Source organism: Strongylocentrotus purpuratus, unplaced genomic scaffold (genome assembly GCF_000002235.5).
Source record: "Strongylocentrotus purpuratus isolate Spur 01 unplaced genomic scaffold, Spur_5.0 spur5_scaffold_6, whole genome shotgun sequence".
Taxonomy (NCBI): domain Eukaryota; kingdom Metazoa; phylum Echinodermata; class Echinoidea; order Camarodonta; family Strongylocentrotidae; genus Strongylocentrotus; species Strongylocentrotus purpuratus.
Window position 1 is genome coordinate 10,085,759 of NW_022145612.1, and position 14,585 is coordinate 10,100,343.

Genomic DNA, 14,585 nt, shown 5'->3' on the forward strand with positions numbered 1-14,585 from the left:
ATAATAAACTCTCTATGTCATAGCTGATCTGCTTTAAAACCACTACAACAGATCTATTACAGTTCATAACTAATAATTAGATTTTTATTTAAGACACAGTTAGAAAATCACAATTCTTATCTTTAGTAAATATCTTTATCTCTTCAATTTGAGTATACATGTAAGCAAGAATTCAGAAAGAACTACTCTAAAACTTAACTTTAAATCCAAAATTAAAAAAAGTCCTCACTCTACATCCTTAACAAAACATAGCCCAAAATGCAAGAGAACATATTGGATCCCCAAGTTAAACATACATGTGTACACTGTACAGAAGGGTAATCTATATGTATGAACAAAAGCTCACCTTTCCATTTGGTCTATAGTATCTTCTGTGAGTGGGTTCACATATCTGAAACCAATGTAGTACTTGTGTGGAGCTGAATGAAACAAGAAAACAGAGATTTATTGGTTTGGGAGAAATTTATTTATAAGAAATGGCATATGATGTTTCTGTTTGACAAATGAATATCAATAAGATAAAAGTTTTCCTTAAAAAGAGAAGCAACAAGTATACAAGAAAAGGCTCACTGTATGAAAATGAATCTTAATAGAGTTCCAATTCTTCCATTCTGATTCATTTCATGCCCATACTTGATATTTGAGTATGCATAATTCTAAAATTTATGTTTTTGAACATGTTTTTGAAACCTTACTGAAAGCCTGTCTAGACTTATCTTGTTTCCCAAATCAAATCAAGATGAAAAAATTACCTTGAAAATTCTAAACTAAAAGCTCTCATTGTTTATGAGACAATCAACTCTCAAGGGACCCCGAACAACACCAAAACCCAGACAAAAACTCAATAACTGCAGCCCACACAAAGATCTTGATATCAAAAGCCTTTTATGTCGCGGATGAATTCATGTGGAAAGTCTAGGGTAAAGTTCAGTGACGAGTTCCTTTTGTTGCAAACACCTATTAAAATACAATCAGTTGGATTGTCACTCAACCCAACTTCTACACTCTCATGTATGTAGCATCAATGTTAGAATATTAACTTTTTATTAGTTTGCTTTCAAGTTTCAATCTAAGGTAGAGTTAGAAATCACCAGAAAATTGACAGTTCATCGATCATATATTCTAAAAGTTCTTCATTAAAGTCATGAGTAGTTTGCAGCATTCTACCTGATATCTATTCGGATTTCTTGGGATTATCCTAGATCTACTTTGAATGAGCAAGAAAGTGTGAGTTCCAAACTTTGTATTATTGTTATTCTGAGTAAAGAACAACAGTTCACACATAACAACAAAAGAGCCTTTTTTTTAAAGGAGTGCCGGTATAAAAGTCTTTTCAAATACAATTTTTGTTTATTTGGTAATGTTGTGTAGCATAAAAGACAAGATTTGAGAGACAAATCAAAAATAAATGTTTAAAGTTCTATTCATTTTTAAATTGTTCTTACGCTCTCCAGGCACGACAGATTGAACATAATAAAAAAACATCTCTATTTTACTCTAAAATTCCACCTCCTTAGGAGAAAAAAAGAACGACATTTACAATGTATTAGGGTACCAGATTTGAAAAGAAACTTGGAATTCTTCAACTCTTATCCACCACTAATCACCGGACCAAATTACCCTTTTCACAAATTTTTTGAACAAAATAATTACGGGAGAAACGAAAGACATGATGATGATCCGATTCTTGCTACTACAACTACGGTATTCGGCCATAGAGGGCAGCACTGGCCATGGGTATATTTGTAGAGTGCACTTCCAGTTCCCATACAAATACAATGGGTCAGGAACCTGAAAGTCTGATAGAAAAAATTAGAAATTATAGCTTTGGAACCTAAAATTATGTGCCTTCAAATCATGGAGGAATTCATAAAAACCTGAGAAAAAATTAAGTAAAAAATATAATAATACAGCACCATCTTACTCCAACACTACCAATCTCTTCTGAATATAATCCTTGCGTACTATTCCCAAAACAAACCTTCATTTTGTGTTGCTTTCTCAAATCAAGAAGGATAAGAGTAGGATAGGCAAAGACAGCCACCACAATGTTAATAATACGATGACCTTGAAATTTAGAACGTGTGGTACCCATATGCCCATTATTAATTGAAATTTGTTGATAAAGGCTTGGTAGTTGCTAAAATCAAATTAATCAATACACAACAACGACACTTAAATATACTGTAAAATTTACAGGTAGTCAGGTACAATACATAATATGTATTGTGCCTGTTTCTATATATAGATTCTGAGATTCTGAGGCTATAATAGCAAGTGTATATTATACACTCGCTATTATAGCCTCAGAATCTATATAGAAAAAAGGGTCCTGATGCATACATGTACCTGAAGTTTACAATGTAAAAGTATACAAGTAATACCATTTTTCTTTAAACGGATAACAGTATTACACAATTTGTTTAAACTTCATTACCTAACCTAAGTGAACCAAAATTATCTCTGGTGACATTTGCTCCTGCCCTTGTTTTGTTAAAGCTCAGATACAAATGTAGGGTCAGGGCTTGAACTTTGTGAATGGTTTTAAGTTATATTTATGATTATGGTTAGGGGCTAGGTATAATATTGGATCGAGGATTGAAAGTGAGAACCGACTATAGCACTAGAAACTGACTAATGACACATTTTTGCTATGTTTACTTTTACTATCGATCATTAAGATTTTTTACAACTCACTCCTAGATCCTATACAAATGATGAGTCAAACGCGATTACGTGTTGATCATTTACTGACACTATCACCGTTTTTTCATTAAACAACGTGCAATAGTTTTCAGAACTATTCAACGATCAAAATCAAAATCAAAATCAAATCAAAATCAAACTAGATGGAATTCGACTGCGCGCAGTCGAAAATGATGCCTCCGTTATAGAGCAATTTTACAAACCAAAACAGAAAAAAAAAAATTGAATTCACGTTCAATGGTAATCCATTGACAGGTTCTCAGAATATTGTGATTACAAGCAATTTCTCATATACATATATGACCCTTTGATCTTTGACCTCATGACCATAAAATCTACTCAGTTCATTGGCTCTGCAAGATGTTCTGAGTTAAATAGTAATCCATCTGTCAGTTCTAATGAGAATGCGTTCACAAGCTATTTTTGCATACATAATGGGCCCATGACCTTTGACCTTTGACCTTATGAACCAAGAATCTACTCAGTTCATTGGCTCTGCAAGTAACAAACATGACCTAATTTTGGCATGAATCCATCAATCGGTTCTTGAGATAACGCGATCACAAGCTGTTTTTGCATTCATAATGTGCGCTGTGGCCTTTGACCTTTGACCTACGTGCTCCAAAATCTAATCAGATTGTCTTCCTATGGTGATACACACTATCATTAAGTTTGAAGTTTTTACATCTCCAGTGGTTCTTGAGATATCATGATAACAATCTCAATGTATGGAATTTCATAAGTTGACCTCTGTGACCCTTGACCTTTGACCTACGTGCTCCAAAATCTAATCAGATTGTTTTCCTATAGTGATACACACTATCACTAAGTTTGAAGTTTAAATCTCCAGTGGTTCTTGAGATATCATGATAACAATCTCAATGTATGGAATTTCATAAGTTGACCTCTGTGACCCTTGACCTTTGACATACGTGCTCCAAAATCTAATCAGATTGTTTTCCTATAGTGATACACACTATCACTAAGTTTGAAGTTTAAATCTCCAGTGGTTCTTGAGATATCATGATAACAATCTCAATGTATGGAATTTCATAAGTTGACCTCTGTGACCCTTGACCTTTGACATACGTGCTCCAAAATCTAATCAGATCGTCTTCCTATGGTGATACATACTATCCTTAAGTTTGAAGTTTAAATCTCAAATGGTTCTTGAGATATCGCGCTAACAAACTCAATACAAGGAATTTCATAAGTTGACCTCTGTGACCTGTGACCTTTGACCTACGTACTCCAAAATCTAATCAGATCGTCTTCCTATGGTGATAAATACTATTCCCGAGTCTTAAGTTTAAATCTTAAATGGTTCTTGAGATATTGTGATAACGGTCAAACGGGACGGACGTACGGACGGACGTACGGACGGACAACCCGAAAACATGATGCCTCCGGCACCACCTTCGGTGGCGGAGGCATAAAAAATCAAATCAAAATCTCTTTTCGTAAATTTCGCGATATTGATATTAATGTCTTTCGCACTGATATATTAAATTCACCTCTGTATAAATCTCCCGCATCTGAATTGGACAACCTTGTTTGTCAATATGACTCTGTTCTAAATGACCTTAAAGACAAGCATGCACCTTTAATAACTCGCACAATCAGGTGTCGTCCTAACGCACCTTGGTTCAATGAAAAATTACATGAAATGAAACGGATCTTACGACGCCTTGAGCGACGTTGGATTGCTTCTAAATTAGAAGTTGACAGACAAATTTTAAAAAACCAATGTTATGAATATAATCGCATGATCAAACAATCTAAACAAAACCATCATTCAAAACAATTTGAAGGCTGTAATTCAAAGCAGCTATTTCAAAAGTCAACAAATTGTGCATACCAAAAGTATCCAAGGTGTTACCTTCTGGCGATTCTGATCTTTCACTTGCTGAACGTTTTTCTGACTTTTTTACAGGCAAAATTCGGAGTATCAAAAATGTTCTTAAGGATTCATCAAAAACGGATGTTTCCATATACATGCTTGATTCATGCAATTCTTCATTTTCTGAATTTTCACCAGTATCAGAGGATACTGTCAGAGTTATAATAATGAAGTCTCCATCAACTTCATGTAGTCTCGATCCAATGCCGACATGGCTGCTTAAAAACTGTTTAGATGAGCTTTTACCAGTCATTACCAAAATTATAAACATGTCTATTCAAAGTGGTCAATTTCCCGATGTTTTGAAATCGGCACAAATCACCCCTCTTTTGAAGAAACCAAATTTGGATTGTGAAATTTTGAAAAACTATCGGCCTGTTGCCAACCTTAAGTTTCTTGCTAAAACAATTGAACGTGCTTGTGCTTCTCAAATTCAGGGCTATCTATCATCAAACAATCTGTGTAGTAAAATGCAATCTGCTTATAGATCTTCTCATAGTGTTGAAACTGCTCTTTTACGTGTATATAATGATTTGTTGTTAGCTGTGGACCAAGGTGATGAAGCTGTTTTAATACTTTTAGACTATTCTGCGGCTTTCGATACTATCAGTCATGATGTTTTTCTTGATCGCTTACGTAATAGATATGGTGTATCAGGTACTGCCTTGAATTGGTTTAAAACATACTTTATGAATCGTTCACAATCTATTGTCATTAATGACTCATTATCCAAACCTCATGTTCCACTTGAAGGTGTTCCTCAAGGTTCCGTCATCGGACCTTTATCATTTACTCTGTACACTGCACCACTTGAAGATATTATTGAAGCGCATGGTTTGGGCCGAATGATATATGCAGATGACACCCAAGTTTATGTTGTTTTGAAACGTGATTCTGACCATTCTGTTATTACTAAACTTGAAAGATGTATAAATGATATCAAAGCTTGGTCCACTGCTAATGATTTGAAGTTAAATGAGGATAAAACTGAGGTTATACATGAAACATCTCGATTCAGAAAGTCCTCCTATTTACCATCTGTCGAAATTGCTAATGTTCCGATACAACCTGTCAAAAGTGCACGTAACCTTGGTGTCATCTTTGAAAATGACCTTAGGATGGATGATTATATAAAAAATATTTGTCGCTCAGCTTCATATGCCTTGTACAAGATAGGTCGTACTAGAAATTTTCTTGATCAAAAATCTACCGAAACGCTTATACATGCATTTATTATTTGTTATCTTGATCAATGCAATAGCCTTCTTTATGGCCTTCCGGACTCGCACATTGCGAGACTCCAGAGAATCCAAAACTCTGCTGCCAGGCTTGTAACACGCATGCGTTCTTGTGAACACATCACCCCAGTACTTCGCGAATTGCATTGGTTGCCGGTGAGGTACCGCATTATGTACAAAATCTTAGTTTTAACTTATAAATGCATTCATGAATTGGCACCAATTTATCTGCAAGAATTAATTGAGGAATACAAACCCTCACGCAGTTTACGGTCATCTTCACAATTAAACCTTGTATCTACTTCTGTGTCAACTCTTTCTTATGGTAATCGCTCCTTTCGCAAAGCTTCTGCTGAACTTTGGAACAGATTACCTTTAAATGTAAAAAACTGTCAAACTGTTAACCTATTCAAAACTAGTCTCAAGACACATTTATTCAAAATTGCGTTTGATGATTAATTAACTCTGTTCACTTTGACGTGTATTCCATATGTATTGTAATTTGTATGTCTATTTGCATTTTTAGTTTTGTATAAGATGTAATTGTATATCAGTCTATTTTGTGTGTATAGCGCTTAGAGACTTCGGTGGTAAGCGCTTTATAAGTAACGTTTTTATTATTATTATTATTATTTTTAAGTACACGATGCGCAGTAAGTGCGTGGAGAGGTTAAATGCGCTTTCTGCGGGTGCATATTAAGCCTGATGGCTTTGTGTGGTAGATGCATACAGCTTCAACTCAAGTGCGGATAGATAGTAACAAGAACTCAAATGCATTTACCATTTCCTATCTTTTCACTCATTTGGAATGAGGGAGGAGAAGACATTTGCTTACCTGTTTCAGGTGATAGTTTGTCTAGTAATTTCACAAGCCCTTCTCCTTGTAACTTGGTCCATTTCTTGATAGGAGAACCTCCTCCAATCTTCTTGTACTGGGCCTGGATCTTGGGAGTTCTTCGTCTGGCTATGATGGGTGCCAATTTACTAGATAAATAGATAAAGACAACAAATATTACTAAGATAAACTAGATGGATCTTCAACTACGTGCAGTCAAAAATGATGCCTCTGCCATAGAGCAATTTTACAAACCAAAACAGAAGCAATTTTTAAAATTCTAGTTTTATTGTCATTCATTAACAGGTTCTCAGAATATCGTGATTACAAGCTTTTTTTTCATATACCGTAATTAACAGTGTATTAACTGCACCTTTTTGCCCCCAAAGAAAATGCGAAGTCGGGGGTGCAGTTTATACACGGTACACAAAAAAAAATAATTAAGTTTCGATTTATGCCCCTCCACCTGGCGCTATGCCTGGCAATGTCTCCCAGCTCAGTTATCGGTGTGTTGACTCACCACTCGGAAACTAGAACCACACTCAAATTTGTCTGTCATCTTGGTTTGAAAGTAATCTTTCTGATAGATTTCAATATGTAGTTTATAATAATAATTCCTCCAATTTTTCTTCTATTACACGGCGTACCACAAGGTTCTATCCTAGGTCCTCTACTGTGTTTTAAGTCGGCAAAAAAAAAAATCAGCAAAAAAAAAATGTGGCGAAAAAGAGGGGTGCGGTTAATACACGAGGGCGGTTTATACACCGTTAATTACGGTACATACATGACCCTCTGATCTTTGACCTTCACATCCCTTGATAGCTTTTTTCTCTCTTCCATTTCAAGTAAAAGGTGGGAAACCGTAGGGTAGTTCTTGATTCCTTAATGCATTCATTGCTTACAACTTTACATAGTTAAGCACAAAGAATATGTGTTTGAAAATCATCATGCAAGTTCCAACCTAAATGTGGCTCTATGACACCTGCTCTGGCAATAATTTCTCTGCCATCTTAGAATTCCTAACTTCAACACTTGACCGATACCACACCTATCCCTAACTTACAACCCAGTTGCAACCCTATCCATAACCCTAACCCAAACCTAAAACTCAGTTGCACTCTTACACATGAAACGCTAGATATAAACAAACAAAATGAAGTCAGGTGTTACTACACCCTACAAATACTAGCAGTATCCTGAACCTACCTCTGAGCTGGTAGAGGAATGATATCCTTGTCCATGAAGAGACGAAGAAGAAAGTCATGGACTTCATCAGTGTTCTCTGGACCACCCATGTTCAACATCATGATACCTGTCTTGGCTTTCCTACAATCAAAATAAAATACATGATGTTTGATACAAAATATGAAATTTAATAATGTGGTTTAAACTCAACAAGGCTAGTTATAATAAACTGGGGCGGCATATAATCCAAGCAAGCTTTTCATATCTTGTAAAAGATAAGACTAATATTATAGTGTCACTGGATGAGCTAAATAAAATCAACATTTTGAGTACTCCATTAGTTTGTTCCTCAGACATCTTGAGCAAAGTACAACAGCTGTAAAAGATAACAAATATCTGCCCAAAACCCCTCCACAATGTAAGTGGAAATTGTGTTCTTGTAATTTCAAAAGAAATGTTTTGTACATAGGCCTGCCTAATTCAAATATATAAGTGGTTCATGGCATTGCTTATCAATATTAGAAGAGCATTACTTCTTGAATGTACGGTAGGTCATATGATACCAACCTTTCTTTCTAATTCAAATAGTTTCATAGCGCCATTCATAAATGGTGTGGTAGCAACTTACTGGCTTGTTTCCTGGCCACTTGCATCGGCTCTTTGACAAACTGAAGTGGAGATCAATCTTGACTCCTGTACTAGCATTCCACCAACACATCTCTGGAGCATGCTGGGTCCTGCATAACAAGATTGAGGTATGTACAAACATAAAATAAAGAAAGGAAAATGACAAAATGTGTGCTAATCAGTTCACTTGATTAGATGGCATAAGCATTGAACATGCAAGAAGTGAACAAATTAGTGCACTAAAATAAAGCATCCAAAATCAAAACATCTTTATGTTACACTACGCACTAAAACAGCAAAGTAAGCAAAGCAATATATCGTTTGTGGTAATTTTTTCTTCTTTATTGAATTTTTTTCTTCTAATTCCGCGATTGTGTGTATATTCCGGCGGATGGGAAGGGGAGCGTATTGGCAGATGCCAAAGCCAGTTCTTTTGGTTTTGCATCTGTAGATGGGTTTACGGTTATCTAATCCTTAATAAAAATACCCTTTTTTTATCAGGTCTCCAAATACATGTAGATAGGTACATGCCAGCCATTAGGCTTGTGATTTTAAATTTAATAAATCACCAAGCCCATTTAGCTGGAAGGGTAGTAGTCACCAAGATCATGACGGACAAAATATACAGTTCCTCATTCTACCCTCAACAATTGCTATGGTCAGGCACGTACGCAGGGGGGGGGGGGGGTTTGGCGTGAAACCCTTCCCCTCTATTTATGTTGTGCGTGTATTATGTGTGTATTTTTTAGCAAACCCCCCCCCTCCCCCCTTTAAAAAAAATTTAAAAAAAGTGTTATTAACTTACTGATAAGGGTCTGGAAATATTCATTTTGAGATCAGATATCCTCAAAATTTTAAGTAAGAAGTGGTAATATCTGATTGTATGATATCTTGCCTGGCAAATTATGAAATTACCTTAATTTTGATGGATCACATTTAAAAATAAATCAGCTGTAAACTTCTGTGCGCATGTTTGAAGTAAGGCATCGTTGTTTTTATGACTTTATTAGTTGCAGCGCGCACCCTTTAGAAAGTGGTATCTCTGCATTCCTTTGACAATAAATTTTCTAGTTGAACCCATTTGTAGTAAAAAACTTTGCTGTCCATTTAATAATAGTTGAAATAAATAAATTTGTGTAGAACACCAAAAACATAGATCGAATATCACACTTTCTAATATTTTCAAAATCTCTGCGAACATTTTAAATCTTTACAATACTTTCCATATTTATCATAACAATAAAACTAGTATACAAAAGGATCTTTAATATCAATATTAGTAATAATATGAAAAATAGAGATAGGAGCCTAAATACGATGATGATAATAATCATAATAATCATAATATATGTTATAATTAATATTGAATAATAGTTATAACATTAATATTCTAAATAGGCCTAGCCCTAGGCCTACATGATCTAGTCTAGATCTAATGATTAATAAACCTAACTACTAAATCTACTGTACTACTACTATTACTACTATTAATAATAATAGTTAAAGGACAAGTCCACTCAAAAAATAACTTACCAGTACCTTCAATAAAAGCAGAAAAATCAGACAAACCAATCAAAAAAAGTTTGAGCAAAATTGGATAACTAATAAGAAAGTTATGAATTTTTGAAAAAGTATCTAAAACTATGGTACAATGAGAATCACGACACAAATCGCCAAGATCAGTTTGTGACGTCATGTCCTCACTATTTATCAATTGCTCTATATGGTTTAATCCCATTAATTTCCCTTTTTATTCCCCAAAACTTGATTTCCCCATGCCTTTGCCCAGGTTATATGATTTGTGTCATATTGCGTGCATGACATTTCACAAAATCTTTTATGAACTTTGAAGAATCTATATTATTTTCTGAATATTGTATATTCATAATTATTGATTTTTATATAAATAGTTTATAAAAATTCACATTTTTGATAATTTAACTGGAAACAATTACATCATATTAGTGCATCCACACAAAAACATATTACTATTAATCTAACTTGGATGCTGGTGTGAAGAAATAAGATTCTTAAGGAGAAAATAGACAATTTATATCATTAATATAAAGAAAATAATTAGTGGATAGTGAGGACATGACGTCACGGACTCATGAGTGAGTTCGTAATTTGTCTAGTGATTTTCAAAGTTTTTAATGTCATTAAAAATTCTTAACTTTCTTATTAGTTATCCGATTTTGCACAGACTTTTTTGCGATTGGTTAGTCAGATTTTTCTGCTTCTATTGAAAGTAAATTATTTTTTGGAATGGACTGGGCCTATATTACTTTGTAAAAGCAACAAATACATCATGATCATATCCCGAGTTGATCGAACTTGCCCACACTCCACCAAAGCAAAGAGAGTCAATGCTAATGCATATTGACCTCTAGCACTGCATACTTGCTGAGAGGCAGGTATAATACACAAATACACACACCACACACTATTGCATAGACTGCACACAAATAGAACCGATGTTGCTGATCGGCAAATTTGACACTAGACCGAATTTTTCTGTCTCTTTTGTTCGTTAGCCTCTGATTTGGGTAGGAAAAACTGTGCACGAGCTATGAGTTCGTAATGACATGCAGTTTTTCCGTTATAATCATTTTGCCTTCGGCGTAGACTAGAAGAGACGCAACCCGGCTACATTGTCCAGTCAAGATGCAACCTCTTGCCCCTCTGCCTCCCTTGCATATAATGAGAATTATTATTAAAGAGTATGAGTTCAAGAAGATAGACCAAGAAGATAGACCTGGAAGCTCGACTGCTGTCTCAGCATTCTTCCAGTATTTGCGGTAAAGGTAAAGGTAAAGGTAAAGATTTTCTTCATGGATGTCGATCTTGACCCATAATTTCCTGAAAAGGGACCATTAAACGGATCGAAGTAGTCAAGTTGGTAAGTGGAACCGAAGTAGTTAAGCATGTAGATAATTTAGGGATATAAATACATCGGATATGCATCCGGTAAAATATCAAAATTAGGGATTAAGTTTGGCCAAGTTTTGTGTAACGTTTCTTTACACAAACGCACGTCCACTACAGCGTATAGGGATGTTCTGTCTCTAAAAAGAGAGCTGACCTACCTAAATAAATCAGAGGCTAACGAACGAAAGAGACAGAAAAATTCGGTCTAATTTGACACTAGACTTACAATTTGAATTTTTTTAAATTATTCTTTTTAGAATTAGAGTCTAATTCTAAGATTCTAACATCATTAAGTTGTAAAAATTGTATTTTACTGCTATTTAGGTGTCATCAATTGTCACTAAAGTACCGATTTTTAGTGAAATCAGTTGAGTTGTGTACAGTGGTTAATACACAGCCAGGATAGTAATGCAGCTTGCGCTTGCCCAAACTATTTTGAACACCCAACCCCCGGTCCCCTTCCCCTTAATTAACTAACGCAAATTAGAATAGCGTGGGACTGAAGATAAAATTATGCAACTTTTTTTTTCCGGGTTCAGCCGTTTTTCGAACAAGTTATATGTAAATCACAGCAAAAATGTACAATACATAGGTCTAAATCACAGCTCATAACTCACGAAATGCAAACAATTGCTTGAGTAGAGCCATTTTCCTCAACACTTCCGTGTGACTGCCTGAGCTGTGAAGATTTCGGCAATACTTGCTTACGTAATATGCATATACACGTATGACTACACTAGTACGATGTCTTACGATTCCCCCTGGCCTAGCCTCCCCTTAGCCCTGCAGCGGAGGCCGCCGCTCTGGCGCTCGGCCGTAGCAAGATCTTATGATTTGCGAGTCCCGTGAGGTGGCTAGACGAATCGGCCAAAAAATATTCGTCTACCCCCAAAATCGCCACTTTTTTCTAAACATGAATAAAGAGGACGGACGGGAAGAGCGCATAGAATCATGGCAGTAATTATGAAAGCATAAAAATTGGAATACTGATGGTACCAGTCGACATCACATCAATTTTGTTGCAAAGTAGTCAATATGTCCCTATATTTGAAATGAACAAAATTATTCATGCCCATTCAGATATTTTGTCCACTTGTATAATTTTAAAAATATTAAATTTTCATATCATGGGGGGGGGGGCGGGGGTGGGTAATTGTCATGGATAATTTTTCCTTAGGGTGCAGGCCTCATTAATCAGGGACAATTTTCATACAGACTTTATAATTAGAAGCATGTTACCCTCCTTTTCTACTATTCTCACTCTCTCGATCACTTCCTGCATCCCTCTCTCTTTAATTTGCAACCCATTCCAGTTTCCACTCTCCTTCCGAGGGCCGCCCATGACACGTACTACCACCAATGCCCCCTCCTTCAGATACCCACTAGACATGCTGGAGACAGTGCACAAAGTGCCTTTGCTTAGCTAGTCTTAAAGTACGAAAGGGTATATGTTGAGGAAAGAAGATCTTTGAAGGGAACAACTGTTATAATCCTGTATAGCAAAGCATGTATAATTTTAAATCTTTTCTTCGTTTGTTTAGATTGCAAATAATTATCAATCAAGATCCTATTAATCACTAATTTGTTTTTTTCTTCCAAATTTGTGAGAAAATATTTAGAGCCCAATCAGCCAGCCGGCGAATAAGCGGGGGGGGGGGGGGAGTAAATATTTAAGGCAGAATCAACAGCCGCCCACCCTCCCCCCCTTGAGCCAGGGGGAGTGCCCGTCTTCTTTTTTATTTAAAAAAAGTTTAAATTTACCTGCTTTTTTTGCCAGGGGAGGGGGCCCTCCCCCCTCCCCCCCCCCTCCCCCAGATCCTCCACTGGTATCAATGCCATTTTTATCTTGAAGTAGGTGATACTTTTGATGCTATGTTTTGCTCACTTATATTCCTCTCGCTTCATCTCAAAGGCCAGTGGCGGATCCAGGGGGGGGGGCGAAACGGCCGCGGCCCTCCCTATTGGCGGCGCAAAAAAAAAAGAGAAAAAAAAAAAAAAGGAGAAGAGAAGAAAAAAGGAGAAGAGAAAAGAAAGGAGAAGAGAAAAGAAAGGAGAAGAGAAAAGAAAAGAGAAGAGAAAAGAAAGAAGAGAGAGAGAGAGAGAGAAATAAAAAGAAGAAGATCTCCCCCCCCCCCCCCCCCACTTCACTCCCACTCCGGGGTCGGAGGGACCGATTTTGTGTTCCCAAAATTTCCGATAAAGGGTTACTTTTCACGCAACAAAGTCCGGCCCGTAATACACACAAATCCGGCCCGCACTGACTTAACACACCGAAGATAAAGGGGTGCTTTCAAACTAAGAGAGGGAACATAGTACATGCGCATACCCTAGATAACACTGAGTGGGTGGGGGGGGGGGGTGGGAAGGGGAAGAGAGAAGTCGGGTGAGAAAGGGGGAAAGACAAGAAAATGGCGCTAAGTGACAGTAACGACGAATAAGGGAAAAACTGTAATCGGGAGATTTGGGGTCATTCCAGAAGGCGTGGGAAACGTTATTGAATAGGGGGCCGGGCCGGCCGCATAAATTCCCCTCCCCCTCGCCCGATAACACAAAACTAAGATATGACGCTCCCGGTCGCGATTATTTCATGGTTGGTGTACAAATAGAACTTTTTTTCCCCTTTCATTTCTACTGACCTAATTATTGTATGCTATCAATATCATGATTGTTTCATTTCCCTTTAAAGCATGCGTAGCTAGGGGCGGTATAGGGGCAGTAAGAGGACATAGGACGAAAAAAGGAGCAGAAAAAGTCTAAAACGGTACAACAAATCATCTTCTTTCTCTAATAATTTAATGAAACGTTAAGCTTCTGCGCTTTGCGCTGCAGGGGGAAACTGAATTCAGAGAAGGATTAAGAGTCGGGAATGGAACAACGAATTCTTTCTCTAATAATTTCATTAAACTATGAAAGGTCAAAGCTTCCGCGCCTCGCGCGGAAGGGGGAAAATGAATTCAAACAAGGATTAAGAATCGAGAATGGGACAACGAATCATCTTCTTTCTCTCATAATTTAATGAAGCGTGAGAAGCTTACGCGCTATGCGCGGGAGGAGGAAAACTGAATTCAGACAAGGATTTAGAGTACTAGAATGGAACAACGAATCATCTTCTTTCTCTAATAATTTAATGAAACGTCAAAGCTTCCGCGCTTTGCGCGGAGGGGGG

At 36.6% G+C, this 14,585-nt stretch overlaps 1 protein-coding gene across 1 annotated transcript in view; it reads right to left on the bottom strand.

Annotated features, from left to right (window-relative positions):
* Positions 1–12,183, bottom strand: part of LOC582724 (ferrochelatase, mitochondrial) — a 34,402-nt gene extending 22,219 nt beyond the window's left edge. Inside the window, exons 1-5 of the mRNA XM_030971941.1 lie at positions 12,037–12,183; positions 8,493–8,601; positions 7,886–8,005; positions 6,680–6,828; positions 347–419 (exon numbers count right to left, since the gene is read on the bottom strand). Of these exons, the coding sequence (XP_030827801.1) occupies positions 347–419; positions 6,680–6,828; positions 7,886–8,005; positions 8,493–8,601; positions 12,037–12,067 (482 nt within the window). The 5' untranslated portion in view covers positions 12,068–12,183. The remainder of the gene's footprint in view (positions 1–346; positions 420–6,679; positions 6,829–7,885; positions 8,006–8,492; positions 8,602–12,036) is intronic.
* Positions 12,184–14,585: the final 2,402 nt, after the last annotated feature.